Source organism: Vulpes vulpes, chromosome 11 (genome assembly GCF_048418805.1).
Source record: "Vulpes vulpes isolate BD-2025 chromosome 11, VulVul3, whole genome shotgun sequence".
In the NCBI taxonomy this organism is placed as follows: Eukaryota; Metazoa; Chordata; class Mammalia; order Carnivora; family Canidae; genus Vulpes; species Vulpes vulpes.
The window spans coordinates 85,331,794-85,351,895 of NC_132790.1; the positions used below are offsets into that span (position 1 = coordinate 85,331,794).

Below are 20,102 nucleotides of genomic sequence, written 5' to 3' on the forward strand. Positions count from 1 at the left end.
CAGAGCATATTCTTATGACTTGACCACAATCAGATGATTGCAGAAAAGTATATATTAACAATGATGAAACAGTAAAATGACAATTACCAGAGAGATGGGAATTTTTTTAAAACCTCAAAAATATACCTTATTCAGAAACGTTTGTACATACCTAATAAATTCTTGCTATGGATAAAAACTGTATCTTAAGAGTAATCATTAGACAAATAGAAAAGAATTAAGATGACAAATGTCCTAAGTACTTGAAGAGAAAAAAGACAAATCTCAACCTAGCAAATGTAAGGAAAAGAAAAGAATGGAACCAAAAACCATATACAGAAAACAGAAAGATGTCAGGAATAAAAGCAGATATATGAGTTGGTCTCAGTATCCATGAATGGTTTAATCCCTCTGTTAAAGGACAAAGCCTCTCAAACTGAATCTAAGAAACAAAAGGAAATTTAAAAAATTCAGTTAGGTACTGGGTACAAGAGTTATCAAAACAAAAAAAATCAGTTTTCAGAAAAGTGCCTGGAAATAAAAAACTCAGAGATTTATGAAGCAGTAGCAACAATCAATTAGAAAATGTAATGGGGAAAAAAGGATGCCATTTTCAATAGCAATAAAAGTTATAAAACACCTAGGAAGTAAACCTAACAAAAAATACTCAAAAGCTAAATTTAAAAATGTATAAGACTTTATTCAAGGCTATCAAGTAAGGCCCACATAAAATTAGAGACATATTTCTGAATGAGATGATTCAAAACTATAAAAGTATCACCTTTCCAAATATTAATCTAAAAAGTTAATCCAATTATAGTTCATCTCAATAGGATCTATTTTTGAATTTAACAAATTGTTCATCCAGAAGAATAAATGTGCTAAAAATATAGCAAAGGAAAAATTTTAAAAGAACAATGACAAGTTTCTTACCCTAAAAGGTATGAAAACCTACTATAAAATTACAGAAATTAAAAGATAATGGAAATAGTGTAAAAATGAAACAGATTAGAGAGTCTAGAAACACACCTATGCATGTGAGTGGATACGATAGAGGTTTCGTTACAATAAAGTAGAGAAACAATGGTCTATGAGAAACTGCAAACTCAAATGCCTCTAGAAGCAAGATAAGACCATCCATAACTCAGTAAAGCAAGGATGGCAAGGGCCTGTAGCTAACTGAAGAACACATGCTCATATATGACAGGGGAAAGGCATAATTCTGTCCTGATAATGACTATGCAGGAATTTGTTGTCAGATTCTGGCTTTTAAAAAGAACTTAAATAAGAACTTAAATAGAAATAAGAACTTAAATAAAATATCTTAATTTTTAAAATATTAGTAATTAATTCAAAGTTTAAAAAACCCTGTGTGGGTCCAATAAAATACGAGCATAAACCTAGTTCAATCAGTAAATAGCCAGGCTTAATCACTCATCTATTCAATGAATGGCCTATAAAACCAGTTAGGTTAGATCTCTACATGACGCCACATAGAAAATTAAGGTTCAGATGGACTAAATATCTAAATAAAAACAAAACCATGTAAGGATCCTAAGAAAATAGATTTACATATATAATAATAAAAGCAACAATAATAATTATACCAACAACAACAACAACACAAACAATAAAAAGAGGAACAATTTAAGGGAAGAGAATAGGAAAAAGGATTATAAAATCTTTTAAAAAATTTTTTTAATATTTTATTTATTTGAGAGAGAATGCACGAGCAGGGGGGAGGGGCAGAAGGAGCTGGGAAAAGCAGACTCCCCACTGAGCAGAGAGCCTGACTTGGGGGCTTGATCTGGGCCAAAGGCAGATGCTTAATGGATTGAGCCACTCAAGGGCCCCCAAATCTTAAAAATCTTACTGCTTTTTACTACCCTGCTTTGAATTAAGCCAAAGTCTTTCAAAAACTAAGACAAATTCTAAGTAAAGCTACCTATAATGTTTTTAGCCAAGAAGATATGTCCTGGTAAGATAGGATAAGCACACACAAATACAAATATTCCTTATATTTTTCTACCACCTGATAATTTATTAAACCGAGATAGAAACCAAGGTTCAAATACAATATAGTAGAGTATTTGAACACTCCAGTGGACAGATCACTTAAACAGAAAATAAGAAAAGAAAGGCTCTGAATGATACACTGGACCAGATGGACTTAACAGATCTATTCAAAACATTCTATCCCAAAACAGCAGAATACACATTCTTTTCAAGTGCACATGAACATTCTCCAGAATAGATCATATATTTTAGGTCACAAGACAGGCCTCAACAAAAACAAAAAGACTGAAATCATAACATGCACCTTTTCAGGGGACCCCTGGGTGGCTCAGTGGTTGAGTATCTGCCTTTGACTCAGGTCATGATCCTGGGATTGAGTCCCATGCCAGGCTTCCTGCATGGAGCCTGCTTCTCCCTCTGCCTGTGTCTCTGCCTCTCTCTCTCTCTCTCTCTCTCTCTATCTCTCATAAATAAATAAATAAAATCTTAAAAAAAAACATGCACCCTTTCTGACCACAAAATTATGAAACAAAAGTCAACCACAAGAAAAAATCTGGAAAGCACAAACACATGGAGGTTAAACAAAATGCTACTAAACAATGAATGGGTCAACCAGGAAATAAAAGAAGAAAATTTTTAAAATACATGGAAATAAATGAAAATGAAAACCCGATGGTCCAAAACCTTTGGGGTGCAGCAAAAGTGATTCTAAGAGGGAGGTATACAACAATACAGGCTTACCTCAAGAAGCAAGAAAAACTCAAACAACCTAACTTTACATGTAAAGGAGACAGAAAAAGAACAAATGTAGCCTAAAGCCAGCAGAAGGAAGGAAATAACAAAGATTAGAGAAGAAATACATGATATAGAAACTAAAAAAACAATAGCACAGGTCAATTAAACCAGAAGTTGGTTCTTTGAAAAGATCAAAATTGGTAAATCTCTAGCCAGGCTTATCAAAAAGAAAAGAGAAATGACCCTTGCTGATCTGGATGCCTTTTTTTATTTTTGTTGTCTAACTACTGTGGCTAGGACTTCCAGTACTATGTTAAATAAAAGTGGTAAGAGTAGACATCCCTGTCTTATTCCTGACTGGAAGAACACCTCTCAGTTTTCCCCCATCTACGGTACTAGCTGTGGGTTTTTCATATATGGCCTTTATTATGTTGAGGTATTTTCCCTCTAAATATCCAATAGGAAAAAGTTCTCTTTAACAACTGGTGCTGGGAAAAATGGACAGCAACATGCAGAAGAATAAAACTGGAAGACTTTTTTATGCCACACACAAAAATAAATTCAAAATGGATTAAAGATCTAAATATGAGACCTGAAACAAAAAAAATCCTAGAAGAGAACACAGGCAGTAACTTCTTTGACATCAGCTGATAGCAACTTTTTCCTAGATATGTTTCCTGAGGCAAGGAAAACTAAAGCAAAAATAAACTATTGGGACTACTACATCAAAATAAAAAGCTTCTGCACAATGAAGGAAATAGTCAACAAAACTAGGAGGCAACCTACAGAATGGGAGAAGATATTTGCAAATGACATATCCGATAAAGGGACATGTCCAAAATATATAAAGACCTTATACAACTCAACACCCAAAAACCAACTTAATTTAAAATGGGCAGGGTATGGGGGCAACTGGCTCCAATATCTATCACCCCACTGATCACCAGGGTTGACTCTACTGATCTGGTTGGCTAGGCAAGTGTCCCCTCCTCCCTCACTCTATGTGCATCCCTCTCAAAGCTGTAGGTTCAGTCAAAGAGGACAACCTTCCCCAATAGAGCAGGGCTGTTCTTCAGTCAAGGGTATACAAGTAGCTGTGCTTCCCTACTAGAACCTCCAAACAAGTTCTCAAGGTCCATTTGTAGGAGAATGTTTAGCAGTCAAGCTTTCAAGACTCTAGACTACATCCAAATGAGACCCTGCAAATGACAGTGTGCCTTTCTTTAAAAAAAATAAATAAAAGGAGAGGAGGGGGGCAGAAGGCATGAATAGATGTTTTTTCCAAGAAGACATACAGATGGCTAGCATAGACCCATGAAAAGATGCTCAACATCACTTACCGTCAGGGAAATGCAAATCAAAACTACAAGATATCAACTCACACCTGTCAGAATGGCTAAAATCAACAACACAAGAAACAAAATATGTAGGTGAGATATGGAGGGAAAAAAGAACCCTCCTGCACTGTTGGTGGGAATGCAAATTGGTACAGCCACTCTGGAAAATAGTATGGAGGTCTCTCAAAAAGTTAAAAACAGAACCACCCTAGGATCTAATGACTGTACTACTACACAGTAACCCAAAGAATACAAAAATACTCATTCAAAGGGATACACGCAACCTGATGTTTATAGCAGCATTATCTACAATATCCAAATTATGGAAACAGCCTGTGTGCCCATCAATTGAATGGATAAAGAAGATGTGTAGGTGTTTATGTATGTATGTATATATGTATACACACACACACACACACACACAATGGAGTATTACTCAACCATAAAAAGAATGAAATTTTGCCAATTGCAATGACATGAATGGAGCTAGAAAGTATTATGCTAAGTGAAATAAGTCAGTCAGAGAAAGAGGAACACCACATGATTTCTTTCACTCACATGTGGAATTTAGGAAACAAAAACAGGGGCATCTGGCTGGCTCAGTCAGTGGAGCATGTGGCTCTTGATTTTGGGATTGCAAAATTCAAGCCCCATACCGGGTGTAGAGATTACTTAAAAATGTAAAAATTTTTAAAATTAAAGAAAAAGAAAACGAGCAAAGGGAAAAAACTATAGAGAACAAATTGATGTTTATCAGAATGGATGTTGGCAAAAGGATAGGTGAAATAGGTGATGGGGATTAAGGAGTGCACTTATTGTGATGAGCACTGGGTACTGACTGCATGGGAGTGTTGAATCAATATATTGTATACCTTAAACTAATACTGTATGTTAACTAACTGGAATTAAATAAAAACTAAAAAAAAAAAAAGAAAAGAAAGAAAGAAAAGAAAGAAAGAAATCAATCAATCAATCAATCAATCAAGGTTCACTACAGATACCAGTCTCTTTGTCAGCTGTTCAATACCTGAAAGTATCTCTGGTCAATTAGGGCCTGCTGCTGGTTATCTCTGTTGGGTTCATCTGGTTTCTCTGGGTCCTCTGCCTTTTTTTGACTGATAAGATCCTGTAATCTAAAGGGGAAAAAAAAATCAAGATAATACGAAATACTTTCCTAGACACTAGATTAAGACAACAAACTGAGCCAATGATTCATCTACCCTCCAACATCTTTAAATCAATTTTTTAAGATTTATTTATGTGAGACAGTACATGCATGCACACAAGCTGGGGGTGGGGTAAGGAAATAGGTAGAGGGAGAGGTAGTGCAGAGAATCTCAAGCAGATTCCTCGATGAGCAGAGAGGCAACGCAGGACTCGATCCCATGACCCAAGATTATGACTCAAGCCGAAATTAAGAGTCAGACACTTAACCAACTGAGCCACCCAGGCACCCCTAACCCTCCAACAGCTTTATGTCATTTTACATATAAATTTTTTAAATTTAATTTTATAAGCCATATTATCACTGGAAAACAAGAATGTCCCCTCAATAGACCAGATTAGAAATCGCTGAAAACAAAAGGGATCAGACTGAAGAAGAAAGTTCTAACCACTCCCCAACACTTGTAAAAAAGAAAAATAGGAAAGAAGTACAGCAAATGATGAAAGTAACTTCCAAGGTGCTCTGAGCTTGGAGGCTATAAGAAAAGGGAACAAAGAGTCAGGGCAATTTGGGCACAGTAGCAGCAAGTATGGTCCTTCCCTCTTCATATTCCATTTGTGTCAAAGAACAAATACAGTGATGCTTGGGCCAGTCAACAGGGCATGGAAACCCAAGAGACCACTGTTTAAGGTGGCTACCGGAAAACTGAGAAAGTTTCTTTGCCTAGAAACCTATGTATGAGTGTTTCTACCTGGTAGCAAACCATTTTCCTTCTCCAAATATCTTTTAAGTCAGGCTGTACTTAACACCTCCCCCCACCTATCATGCCTTTAGAAAAAAGTAGTCTCTAATTAAATCCCACTTCAAATTAATCACATTAAATTTAAGTATGCCTATCAGTTTCCTGTGCAACTCTGATCCATTAAATCATTCTATGACTCATTAATGAGCTTGACCTGCTGTTTCTAAAATAGAACAGCAATATTCCAGGGTACTTGGGTGGCTCAGTCAGTCGAGCTTTGAACTCTTGATCTCAGCTCAAGTCTTGATCTCAAGGTTATGAGTCCAAGCCCTGAGTTGAGCTCCACACTGGGGCATGGAGAAGAAAGAAAGAAAAGAAAAAGAAAGAAAAAGAAAAAGAAAAAGAAAAGAAAAAGAAAAAGAAAAGAAAAAGAAAAAGAAAAAGAAAAAGAAAAAAGAAAAAAGAAAAAAGAAGAAAAAAAGAAAAAAAGAAAAAAAGAAAAAAAGAAAAAGAGAAAGAGAAAGAAAGAAAAGCAATATTCCATCATGTCATTTGCCTACTAAAAAAGCAATCAATGGTAGGGCACCTGGGTGGCCCAATTGCTTAAGTGTTGGACTTGGTTATGGCTCAGGTCTTGATCTCAGGATCTTGAGATTGAGCCCCCCCCCCCCCCCCCCCAGGGCTCTGCACTCAGCAGGGAGTTTGCTTCTCTCCCTCTTCTTTTGCCCCTCCCCTAGTTAGTCCTCTGTCTTTTGTCTCTCTCAGTCTCTCAAATAAATCTTAAAAAACAAAACAAAAAAACAAAAAAACAAAAAAACAATGGCTTCCCACTGCTCTGTTAACTAAATCTAATCGCTGTAGGTTAGCATTTGAACAGCTCAATGCCAGTAGTCACAACCCAATATTCCTCCTGACTCCTTTCTTACCTCATCTCTTACTATTACCCCACAATTATCTACTCCAGTCATAAGTACTGTCCTTGATCTTCACTCAATTGCTTTTTTCTGCTCTCTGGTGAGTATATGCCAAAAATAATATTAATAAGTGGAATTCGTTTTAGGTAAAAAGTCAATCTCTCTCATCCAATAGATATGAAGACCTCACAATCCATTTTCCACTTGACTTCCCACCTATTTACCAATTCATATACTTTACAGTTTTGCCAAAGGTAGTGCCAGGAACATATTATCTATGTTCAATACAATACAATACAAGCAGGACATAGAAAAGCCAGTATATTCTCTAATGGGAATATAAGTAAACAGATATATCTGAATTTAAATGTTAAACTCTCCCTAAGGTGAAAATGTTTAACTTATCAATGAACGCTTTTCAAGTCTGATTAATAAATATATGCTATGGATATATATAACATCTTAGCTCAGTACAGTAACCTAAATATATAACTGCATGTACGAGTTATAGTCACTCTGGGAAAAGTTAGATGAATAAAAACATACCTTCATTTAATAATGAAATAATCAACTTATATTAGCAACCTGGTGATGATGATAATTGTATTTATTGAGAATATTCTCTGTGAAGAACTCTTTTAAGCACTTTACACTATAAAACAAGATTTTAAAATGGAGCAAGCAAGCCTAGCTAAGAGTCTCTTAAAATAGTTAAGAGGCCATAAGGTTGGGGGGCGCCTGGGTGGCTCAGTCAGTTGAGCCTTCAACTCAGGTCATGATCCCAGGGTCCTGAGATTGAGCCCCACATCAGGCACCCTGCTTAGTGGGGAGTCAGCTTCTCCCTCTCTCTCTGCCCCTCACTCCACTCATGCTCTATGTCTGTCTTTCTCTCACTCAAAATAATAGTGCCTGCCCTTAGCCCAGGGCATGATCCTGGAGACGGATTGGGATGAGTCCCACATCAGGTTCCCTGCAGGGAGCCTGCTTCTCCCTCTGCCTGTGTCTCTGCTTCTTTCTCTCTCATGAATAAATAAATAAAATCTTTTAAAAATAATAATAAAATCTTAAAAAAAAAAGGCCATAAGGGAGGAGGATTTTATGCACATCCTCACTGTAAGAAACTAAATTTAAAAACTTATCAGCCAGCTGTGTGGCCCTCAGCCTGGACTGAACTTCCTGCTCATCATGACACCTAAATTGTTCACATTCTGTACTTCAAAAGGAGTCAGTGAGATTTGTACTTTGGCAAGTTTCAATACTTCATTTGCATATTAAATTAACTCAACCCATCCCAGTTAATTTAGTTTCAATTCCTGTTTTGCATAGAGACCTAAAAGAGAATGGTACTCATGACCTTTCACCTTTACAACTCTGCCTCCTCTTATTCTTCCTCAGAACACAATTCAGGTTATCCACCTGAAACTGTATCTCCTAGACTGCAATTTGAATTGCCCAAATAACACCTGTTTGCTTAAACTTTCGGTGAATTCCTTCTTGGTTGACAAGTATACATTTAATCTCATTGTTTTTCTAAATTTACAGGAGATGAGTATTAGTGAAAGCTAGGGACTCATGCGATAGTGACCTCTAGTTCGCTTGGTCTCACAGTAAGTATCAGCCAAAGCATAATATTCCTGAAAACTTTGTATTTTGCAAAAACACACAAGTAAAAATAACAGAGCTTGGGAGAAAAGCAGTGTTAGAAACAAGACTACATTACAATAGATGCAGCTTGTAACCAGAGAACTGGTCCCTCAAGAGTTAAGTTAGACAGCTCTAGTATATCTATAGGTTGCCTCAAGGGATATTACAAATACAGACCACAGAGCAGAAATGTTAGCTTGCGAATGCCAAGACTATGAAGATGGAAACGGAACTCCAGGCCAGGGAAGATGAGGTTAAAACAGGCAAGGGACCAAGTGCAACTTGCCCAGCCTGGAGTCTGTCTAATGCTGGGAGTCTAGGAGGGAGCCCTGGGTGCAGCCTATCATTTTAAATTTTCTTAAAATAGAGCTGAAAGGGCAACTGCCTATGTACCAGCAAAGTTTTTCCTCTTGTTGAAAGCTATAATACTACTGCTATTCTCATTCTTGTACTAGGAAAAATCATGTGAACTATTTCTAGCAATGTCTATTTAATACTACTAATCATTCCTTTATTTCCCAATTGCATATGATATCACTGATGTTTCAGAAATGTGTTTTAGCAGTATAGGCTGTACTCAGAAATATGCCAGGGTTGTTTTGTTGTCTCCAGAGCAATGAGCAGGGCCTAAAGGCCATAAAAATCCCCTAAGAGTAGCTAAAGGATTCTTTACATACTTAATGAACATTCATTTCATGCAGTCAGCAGCAATAGCTGTATTTCTTTGTGGAGTCTGGGAAACCCAGCAAACTGTAGTGCCAGCTTAAAATATCTGTGCTTTCTCCTGTTTTCTACAGACACCTCCATAAGATATGTTTCTATGTGCAGATACTTTATAGCTTTTTAAAAAAGATTTTATTTATTCATTCAGAGAGAGAGAGGCAGAGACACAGTCAGAGGGAGATGCAGACCCCCTGCAGGGAGCCAGATAAGGGACTTGATCCCAGGACTCCAGGACCACACCCTGGGCCAAAGGCCGGTGCTAAACCCGTGAGCCACTCAGGGATCCCCTACTTTATAGCTTTTAACTGTGCCTGATGAAGCCTTTCCATGATTCAGGATGACTCCATGCTGGAGATGAGGAACAAGTTGAAAAGTAGAATGCCAATTTTGTTTTTAAAAATCCTTTTTTGCCACAAAGATACAAAACACATATAGATATCAATCGGAGCCTCTCAGAGTTATACATTCTCTGAGTCCTTTTCTCCACGTTCCTAAGACTTTTTATATGATTAGGATAAAAAGAAAGGTGATTCCCTTTAATCTATCAACTCCAATGCCACAACTCTGAAAGCAACTGTTTCTTTAGAAGTCCCACTCCAGGGCAAACCCAATGGCCCAGCGGTTTAGCGCCGCCTGCAGCCCGGGGCGTGATCCTGGAGACCCTGGATAGAGTCCCGCATCGGGCTCTCTGCATGGAGCCTGCTTCTCCCTCTGCCTGTGTCTCTGCTACTCTCTCTCTCTCTCTGCATCTCTATGAATGAATAAATAAAATTTAAAAAAAAAGAAAAGAAAAGAATTCCCACTCCAGGCCAAAATCCTACACATTATTTTTCAGGCCCAAACCAGACAATTACAAAGGCTTTGTCTGGAAGCCTTTGTAACCCCTCATGGAAAGCTTCATGGGGGAAAGCTGCCCTCCCACAACAAACCTGGAGCACAGCCTATGCACTGTAATCTCTGGAGGGAGTTGCTGTCAAAAACTCAGCCCCCTTGACCCTTCCCTTTCCTTGCAACTCCCAGGCCAGCCATGCTTGCAGATATTTCTTCATTCCTAGTCCAGGTGGCTCCATCCTGAGGCCTCTTTATTGGGGTGACCCTGACTGAGGTACTTTTCACTTCTCCTTATAGGGTGGCGGAAATCTTAACTAATATAATTTTCTCCACTCTGACTTCGTATTTTCCACTCACAGAGCTCCCCCTGGGCAAAAATCTGTCCAGGGCTCCTAGGCAGTGAGATGTTTCCTCCTATCAGAGCAGCTCTTGCCTGGTGCCATTTCATAGAGAAAAATAGGAATACTTTTTGGCTGCTTACACTATAGTAGTAAATGAATGAAGCCTTGATTGTTCATTTCAGTTTGGTTCACTGTCCTGGCCACCTCTACATCCATCAACTCAACACTAAAGTGACAGGATTCTGATTTTGTTTTCTCCTAGAGAAAATATAAATACCATTGAAATTAAATGAAATTAGTGTAGCACCTTTGGTTAATCTTGTACTGGCAAACCTATTTGATCACCTTTTAATAACCAAATTTTATAATCAACCTGTTGTAATAGTAACTCAAGAAAAGTCCATATTTTTTCCCATGTCAAGTAGACTCGTTTGATATTGAAGGTGGTTAGTTGAAAGGCAACAAATCTAAAGAAAAAAATTGAATTCTCTCAGATCCTAAAAGGAAGAGACAGCCTTTCCCCTCCTTTTCTTGTAGCATTTCCTTTGGAAAACTTGTAATTGTTAAATTCTTTCTCTGTCTCTTTAAGAAGTATGTCAGTCTTTTTTGTGTGTGTGCTAATTTTTTTTTATTTTTTAAACTTAAATTCAATTTGCCAACATATAGTATAATACCCAGTGCTCATCCCATCAAGTGCCCTCCTCAGTGCCTGTCACCCAGTCACCCATCCCCTCACCGACTTTACCTTCTGCAACTCTTTGTTTCCCAGAGTTAGGAGTCTCTCATATTTGTCTCCCTCTCTAATTTTCCCCACTCAGTTTCCCTCCTTTCACTTATAGTCCCTTTCACTATTACTTATGTCCCACATATGAGTGAAACTGTATGACATTGTCTTTCTCCAGTTGACTTATTTTACTCAGCATTATACCCTCCAGTTCCATCTACGTTGAAGCAAATAGTAGGTATTCATCCTTTCTGGTGGCTGAGTAATATTCTATTGTGTGTTTATATATATATATATATATATATATATATATATATATATATATATATATATCACATCTTCTTTATCCATTCATCTGTCAACGGACATCATGGCTCCTTCCACAGTTCGACTATTGTGGACACTGTTGCTATGAACATTGGGCTGAATCTTTGGGAGTGTATATAAATCTTTTTTAAGATTTAAATAAACCTCTTGCCAAGTTTACATCCTAGGAATATCTTTCTTTCTTGGAAGCCTCAGAACCACATCTTTGAAATGTAGGTATCAGGGAGGATGGTATCTTGTCTCCCTGTCTCTGTTGTAGTTTAGTCTAGGCTCCTGGCTCTCTAGGTTGTAACTTCCTGCTTATTATAAAAAACACACAAAGTTTTATTTTTCCTTAGGGTAAAGACAATTCACATACAATATATGTAATGGATTGTGCATGTGTAGCTATATAAAAGAATGAGATTTCTTTCTGGCTTTGTAATCTCCTTCGCAGACTGCCTATACTGTATATCTCAGTCTGGTTGGATGTTTATTCAGTAAAAAACTGTTCCCCTATTTTGTCTATATGTGAAGAGGATTTACTGGGCTGACAGGATATTTTATTTTAAATTATTTGCCCAATATTTGTAGTTCTTTAAAAAAAAAATATTCTACCTCTGCCATTGCAAAAAATAAAAATTTGAAGAGTTTTACCTTAAAAAAAAATGTTTTTCACCAGGTGTTTTATTGGTTCTAATTAGTATGATGGTTAAGAGTTTGAAAATAAATAAATAAATAAATAAATAAATAAATAAATAAATAAGAGTTTGAGCTTTGGAGTCAGAATGACTGGGTACAGATCTAATTTCTTTCCAAGTTCTTCCACATGCCATCTGTGTGACGTAGGCAAGTTATCTAACATTCCTAATTCCCTATTTCCACATCTAGATTCTAAAAGAATCTAAACCAATCCAAACGTAAAAAAAAATTAATAATTTTTTAAAATTCCAAATTTAAATTTCTAAAGCAAATTGTGTTCTTTAAAATTCAACAAAAAATACAGCAAGGATTGGTTCTGAATCATAATTTTAAAGGCTAATTGTGAAAAAGTCAATCTAAAGACAATAGCCCAGGAGCACCTGAGCCTTCAGCTCAGGTCATGATCTCAGCCCCAGATTATTGGGCTCCTGCTCAGCAGGGAATCTGCTTCTCTCTCTCCCTCAGTCCCTCTCTATGGTCATGCTCTATGTTTCTCTGTCTCTAATAAAAAAATAAAATCTTTAAAAAATAAAAATAAAGACAACAGCTCCAAATAAACAACAACAAAGACATATACAATCAATTCTTGTTAATCATGGTAGTTCTGTTAGTCACCATAAACACTGAATTAGAAAGGATTGAGCCATTGCTCCTGGGGTTAATAGAGTCAGGTACCTGCATGCATCTAATAACATTTCTCTCAAATGATCAATATATAAGCTTGTTCTATGTGTGTCAATGTTTAAAAACACCTTATTTGATATTGCTGACTAACACTGAACTCATAGCTAACAGCGCTATAACTCATGCCTAAATGAAGTTTACCTAGCACATGTATTTTCTCTGTAAGCCACATCACAGCCCTCTTCCCATCCAGAAGGGACACTAGACAGCACTTCAACACTATGCTTAGTGGCCATCTTGGAGAAATCACCAACAAAAGGTACAAAAATGCAAAAAAAAAAAAAAAAAAGAAAGAAAAAATAAGTGGCACTCTGACAACAAAAAGAGCATCATCTTGTTCAACAGCTGGAAATGTGTATGTTGGGCATGTCCTCTCGTAATCACGAAAGTGCTACCACTACTGATTTGAGGATTAAAAATAAATTTCAGCAGGTAGGCAAATTCACAGATATGAAACCTGTGAATAATGAAGACCAACCACCTATCTCTATGTGTGTGTGTATGTCTTCACTAATATACTTACCTTGAAAGGAGTAAAATTCCTTTGAAGGGGATAAGGATATGTGACTCTAAAATATGCCATTTGACATAAGGAATGTTTTGAGCCAAAGAAATTTGAGACATGGCATATGCAGGAAAGGCTCTCTGACCTCCTCCTCCTCTCCTGAAGCAGATCATAAGACCCTCATGTAATAGGTGCCCTTGTATACCCAGAGGAAAGGAGCATCTTCATCTCTGAAGACAGAGGGACTTCAAGAAAGAATCCAAATTTCCCCCAGTATACTTAGCTCATGCCCTTTGGTCCTATCATGTTTTTCTACAACTTTCCATTCTTCATTAAACCTAGTATTAGGCAGCTCAGGCTTAACTATTTCTTCAGACCTTCATTTCCTTATGAAGACTTACATATAATCAAATGTAATGTCTATCTACACCTTCTCCTCTTTTTACCTCCCTCCATCATCCTTTTTCCAGTTGCTTCTCAACCAATTTTCCTATCTTATTGAGACACCAATAACTATATCATTATTTAGGCCTGAAACTTAAAGGAGTCTTGATCCCCACCCCACCCACCCCCGAGAGATGCCTATATCCAATCCATCACCCAGTCCTAATAGTTCTACCTTCCAATATTCCAAAAACTCTCACCTCTGCTGTTATTGCCCCATGACCATGTCACCACCACCTCTTGTCCAAATTCACACAACAGACTATTTTACATTTAGTAATTATATTACATCAAAATGGTTTTCTTTTTTTCATTGTCCTTATCCCCTCATGTAATCTCCATGAGGGCAAGGATCCTTTCTATTTGGCTTATTACTGCAATTCCAGTACCTAGAATGCCAAGCACATAGCAGAAGTACTAAAGGTACCAAAAATACTAAGGAATAGTAGGAAGAGGAAAATATTAAGTGAGCTAAAGAATGCTGCCTTTCTGAAACTTCCATTTCTCTTTTCTTTTTTAGTTTTTCTCCTGTACTATCTTAATTAACTCAGTACGTTAATCCTTGGATCTCCAGAATATTTGCCTTCACTATGGCATGTGTTGCCACAGGAAGGAAGAAACACGGTTATCACTGAAAACTGAATCAACTTATGCTAATACAACTAATTTAATACATCTAATGTATATATTAACTCATATAGTTTTCAAAATATTTCCTCCCAATGCTCCCCGCACTACCTCCTCAAGTCCCATTCCCTTGAATGAAAAAGTACACCTAGATTATCTTCAAAAAGTCCTACTACTATTCAGGACTAACTTTTCAAACTCCTCTGAGACTGTGCTTTTCAAAGTTAAGAAAAGTACAAATAAGTGATGGATGTGAATGGCTCACTGCATTCATTCGAAGTACTTTTAAAGTGTGATGAGGCTGTGTATTATTCAGGCCATGACTAGCACCAACAAAAATTGAAAGCTCATCATGTATAATTTCAATGATTCACTTACAATTCCACTATGGCTTCCAAAGACAATTTTCTAGTTATAATATTTGCCCTTATTGTATCAGGCAAATGCTGTCTTTTGTTCTTAAGATAAATACATAGCCAAATCCAACACAGTAGAAACTGTATTAAAACTGTGGAACCAGGGATCCCTGGGTGGCTCAGTGATTTAGTGCCTGCCTTTGGCCCGGGGCGTGATCCTGGAGTCCTGGGATTGAGTCCCACATCGGGCACCCTGCGTGGAGCCTGCTTCTCCCTCTGCCTGTGTCTCTGCCTCTCTCCCTCTCATTCTCTCTGTGTTTCTCATGAATAAATAAATAAAATCTTAAAAAACAAACAAACAAACTGTGGAACCAAAAATACCCTTTTATGACATTTTCCCCCATCATCAGTCTGGTAATTTCAAGCCAAAGCCACCATGAGGTAAGTATAAAGTAAATTTAAAGGTAATAAAAATAAAAATATAAAACCATAACAAATCTGTAACTTTGGTAAAATAGAATTACTTGATGTTTTTCTTAAGGGCTTTCTCCAGTTTCTTCACCTGTTGTTTATAAAGTCTTAATTCATGCTGTGTGGGCCTGCAGAAAATAAATCACATTGAATTGCATTTTATTGAGTAAAACTATAAAGATATTTAATAAATAAGGTATGCCATATTACTTGTCACAAATACGCTTATTAAAAAACTTAAAATATTTCATGACTGTCAGTGAGGTGTTTATTGGCCACTGAATGTCTCCTTCCATGTATTCTTGGTTCAGAACTTTTTACCCATTTTTCTTGTTGTTAATCTATTATTTGCTTTTATGGAGAAATATTTCAAATGCACAGACAAGAAGAGAGAACAGTAAAATAAATAATGGTGTACCCACTACTCAGCCTCACCAAAGTTAAATATTAACAGATCTGTTTCAATTTTTTTTTCAACTAAAACATTATACGTATACTTAAAACTCCATGTGTGTCCTCATTAGGTAACCACTATCCCAAAGTCACTATTCATTATTCTCATGCATGTTTAAAAATTTTTACTACATATTTATATAACCATAAATTTACATATCATCATGTGGTAGGTATTTTTAAACTTTATATAAATGGTTTCTACTTTAGTTATTAATTCCCTCTCCATTAAAATATAATCTTTATGAAGCAAGTTATTATTTTGGTCATTATATTGCACCACAGCTTAGGACAGTGTCTAACTTATAAGAGGTATTCAACAAACACTTCTTAAATGAAAAAATCTTAACAATGTTCATTCTTTATTATTCCCTGACAAGACACAGAGCATCATCCTTTTGTGGTGGCATGCTATGTATAAATATACCTTGTATGCCATTTAAACTTTTTAGTTTTCTTCTCTCACAACACAGGGACTAAGATAGAAAACATTCTAAAGAAATTTGGGAATGGGAAACCTGCTGATATAAATCTGAATATATTCTGTGCTCCTACCCAGCTTTATCTCTTTCAATGTGGGCTCCTTTATTCTCACTTCCCTTTACTACCTACATGTGTTCTTGTTCCTTCCATCATATGAGATACAACTAAATAAAATGAGTGTAAAAAAATATGAAGTTTCCAAGATTAGTTTTACAGTAAAGGAGCTAGAAAGATTCATTTAACATCCCAAATTCCAATATGTATTTACTTTCCAAAAACTAAATAAAAATGAGTCAAGTTTCTCTCACCTGGTTTCCAAATCTTTTTGGAGATTCAGCTTCTCACTTAAAAGTGCATCAATTTTGCATTGTGATTCCTTGAGTTGATTCTGTAATGACTTCAACACATTTCATAGAAAAATAGTTAATTTTCCTAGATTATTATTTTACTTTATAAAAATGTAATTATTAGCCATGTAGTCCCCATACCATTAGAAGGCCTTTATAAGTCGGTGAGGCATCCAAACTTCTATAGTCTTTTTCTTCTTCTGACTGACTTTCATCTTCTTTATATTGCCTATGAAAAGATACACGATGTGTACTTCTTACGAAAAATCTATCTTCAAAGGAAAAAATATAGCTAACAAAAGTCAACCCTGAAGTGTTTGAGAACCTAAACCTGAATTAAAATTTAAGCCACATTTCCTATTTGTTCTCAGAGAGAATGGTATTAGAAGATACAACTACCCAATATTACAGTACATATTTGTTCACTACCACCTTAATTAGAACATAAGATCCATGTAAACCAGAATTTTATTTTGTTCACCATTGCATCTCACTGCCTAGAAGAGTATAGGCCATAATGAGGATGGAAAAAAAAAAAAAACTTTTTGAATGAATAAACAAAGCATACTGTTTTTCCTTTCTAGTACTTTTAGGTCACCAAGAAACCTATATGAAAAAAATAGAGTATGAGTGGACAAGGCAATAAATTTAACAGTCCCAATTCAGATTGTGACACCATTAACATGATGCTATTCACATAAGTCAATCTCTCAGTTTGTCTTCTGTCAGAGAAGTATCTATCACATCTACCTCACAGTTTTGGTGTTAAAAATAAATAAAACATATTAAAGCACTCATGTTGAGGAAATCAGAAGTGAATTTCAAAAGTCACCTGTTTCCATTATCCAAGACCATTTTTAAAATTTCTATCTAAAGAGAGAGATGGAATTAAACAAGGGAGTTTCACTTAACTACAAATTCACTATAGAATCATTTTCCCTGGGTAATTTTTCAAATGTCTCTGACATCTCACAAGAAAATCTGAGCCTGGTAGGTTTAATTCTTATGTTACTTTCCTTGGCTCTTCAATCATATCCACTAAGTCAGGGAAATACTAACAGAAATAATTAGCAATATATTTCATGTAATCTATTGATGTAGTAACAGTGGGGGGAAAAGGTTAAGTTACATAGCTGAAAGCCTATCATTTTAAAATGTACTTTTCCTCTTTTTTAGAGATAATAGCATATTTACAGTTTTCTAAGATTTTCAATTTGTTAACTCCTGTATTCACATTTCTACTGCCTTGATTGCTGCTTCCTTTCCAAGTTTGCTCATGTATGGAGACAAAGTAATATTAGTCCATAGTATTCAGAAACGCCCTTCACAAGTCCCTCTGAAGTCTTCCCAAACCTGTGCCCTAAATTAGAGGCTCCAAATAGTGTACCACAGGTGTCCTAGGCAAAACGGTTATAGATAAAATAGCAAAATAGCAAGCTAGTCATGCCCTTAGGCCTCAGGGCAACTGGGTAGGGCTTAGGGTAGTCAAGAGTTATTGAGTCAGGTGCTTTCAATTACAGTTTTGTGTGTACTCCAGTGTGATAGATAAACATCAATATTTATTTCATAATGAGAAAAACTTTGGATAACACTGCCCTTAAAAAATAGGTGTTAATGGGCAGCCCCGGTGACTCAGCGGTTTAGCGCTGGCTACGGCCCATGGTATGATCCTGGAGACCCAGGATCGAGTTCCACGTCAGTCTCCCTGCATGGAGCCTGCTTCTCCCTCTGCCTGTGTCTCTGCCTCTCTGCCTCTCTCTCTCTATCTCTCATGAATAAATAAATAATTTTTTAAAAATAGGTGTTAAGTAGGGGCTTTGTCTCTCTCTGTAACAGGCCCTATCCAATCTGTCTTCTTCCCTCGGTCTTGCTCCCCTACAGGTACATACCTCCTTTTCCTGTGCTTCCTGTTCATTCTACCTAAGCCTGCAAATTGTAGATTATCTTCTCTCATTTTCACTCCTCTTTTATCTCTCAATTCTTTAATCTTTTCTTTAGAAATGTAATAGTTACCAATTATACCCTCCTTTTACAGTACTCCTGCTCCTTCAAGTGATAATAATAGCCTATTTATAGATTTCAAAAATCTATCTTGAAGTTGCTATAATCTCACCATTAAGTTCATACTCATTCTTAGAAAGGAGACTACGAGAAACTATAAAGTCAATGAACCCTGAAAAACCCTCTCCTTTGGAAACTCTTCATTGCTGCAAAGTTTAAATGACTTCTAATTTTTTCATCTGTAAGAGGATTATACATAATGTAGTTCCTATTTTCTTCCTATCTCCTTCTCCCTTAATGAGAGACATTCAATCCAAATATCTGGCCTGACCAAGGATTTTATAAGCCAAAATATCTCACTTCAGCTAGGCCAGTAATGACAGGATTGCTAAGTGAAAAGGGAATTCCTTACCCCCTAACTTCTCATTCCTCAACCCCGGATTTTTACAGAAAATTCATGACAACCAAATTCAACACTCCTCCTCAAAATGGACTCAATTCTTTTATGATTTCTAGTCAGAGAACCCCAGTTTGCACAACTTCAGAGGCAATTTAACTCCTCATAGTATATTCCACATGACATATCTCAAATGATGGCTATGCTTCTTTTTTTTTTTTTTTTAAGATTTTATTTATTTATTCATGAGAGACACAGAGAGAGACAAGAGACACAGGCAGAGGGAGACATCAGGCCTGATGTGGGACTTGATCTCTGGACCCCAGGATCATGACCTGAGCCAAAGGCAGATGCTCAACCGCTGAGCCACCCAGGTGCCCGAATCTTCTCTACTCTTACTAAAAATCCCAAACTCTATCATCTAGCAAGTCAGTAATTAGCAAGCTGCTACCTGCAGGCTACCTGCAGGCCATGGATTTTTGTAGTTAGAGTTTTACAGAACACAGCCATGTCAATTCACTTACATATCATCTATGGCAGGCTTTGTGCTACAAGAGCAGAGTTGAAAAGTTAGTTGTGAGACTATACAGCCTAAAATGCCTATGATATTTACTGTCTGGCCCATTACAGAAAAGTTTACAAACACCTAAATCTAGATTAGAATTTACTAAAGACATAGCCCAAAGGTTGCAACTGATATTTAGTTTGAACCGTATAATATTATTTTTCTTTTTAAATGTTTTATGATTACAGCTGACATACGTTACATTAGTTTCAGGTGTACAACATACTGATTCAACTTCTCTGTACATTCTCTATGCTCACAAGTGTAGCTACCATCTGTTACTATACACCATTACAATGTCATTGACTATATTCCCTATGCTTTCCCTATTATTTACATGACTTATTCATTCCATAACTGGTAGCCTCTATCTCCCTCTCTCCTTCATCCATTCTGGCCACTCCCCATACCCCTTCCCTATGGCAACCATCAGTTTGTTCTCTGTGGACCATATATTATTTTTTAAATCACCAAGTTAATTGTGAATATTAAAAATCTTATTTATAAATCTCAGAAAACCCCGTAAATCTAGCTACACTGAGCTCACATTCTTACAAGGTATCACCTGGCTAGAGTGTAGGAATGGCTCCATTAAGACAGATGGTATACA

The 20,102-nt window shown here is 36.6% G+C and overlaps 1 protein-coding gene across 13 annotated transcripts in view; it reads right to left on the reverse strand.

Moving 5' to 3' along the window:
• The window catches only part of CEP70 (centrosomal protein 70), an 85,351-nt gene that overhangs the window by 12,663 nt on the left and 52,586 nt on the right, over positions 1–20,102 (reverse strand). For 12 of the 13 annotated variants that reach the window (XR_011995282.1, XR_011995283.1, XM_072726950.1 and 9 more), the window contains 4 exons: positions 16,671–16,758; positions 16,491–16,579; positions 15,300–15,374; positions 5,095–5,200 (listed from right to left, as the gene is read on the reverse strand). Coding sequence is in view for 11 of the 13 variants with exons in the window: in XM_072726950.1 (XP_072583051.1) it covers positions 5,095–5,200; positions 15,300–15,374; positions 16,491–16,579; positions 16,671–16,758 (358 nt within the window). In the remaining 2 variants the exon portion in view is untranslated. The remainder of the gene's footprint in view (positions 1–5,094; positions 5,201–15,299; positions 15,375–16,490; positions 16,580–16,670; positions 16,759–20,102) is intronic. The other variant, XM_072726949.1, reaches the window with a different exon arrangement.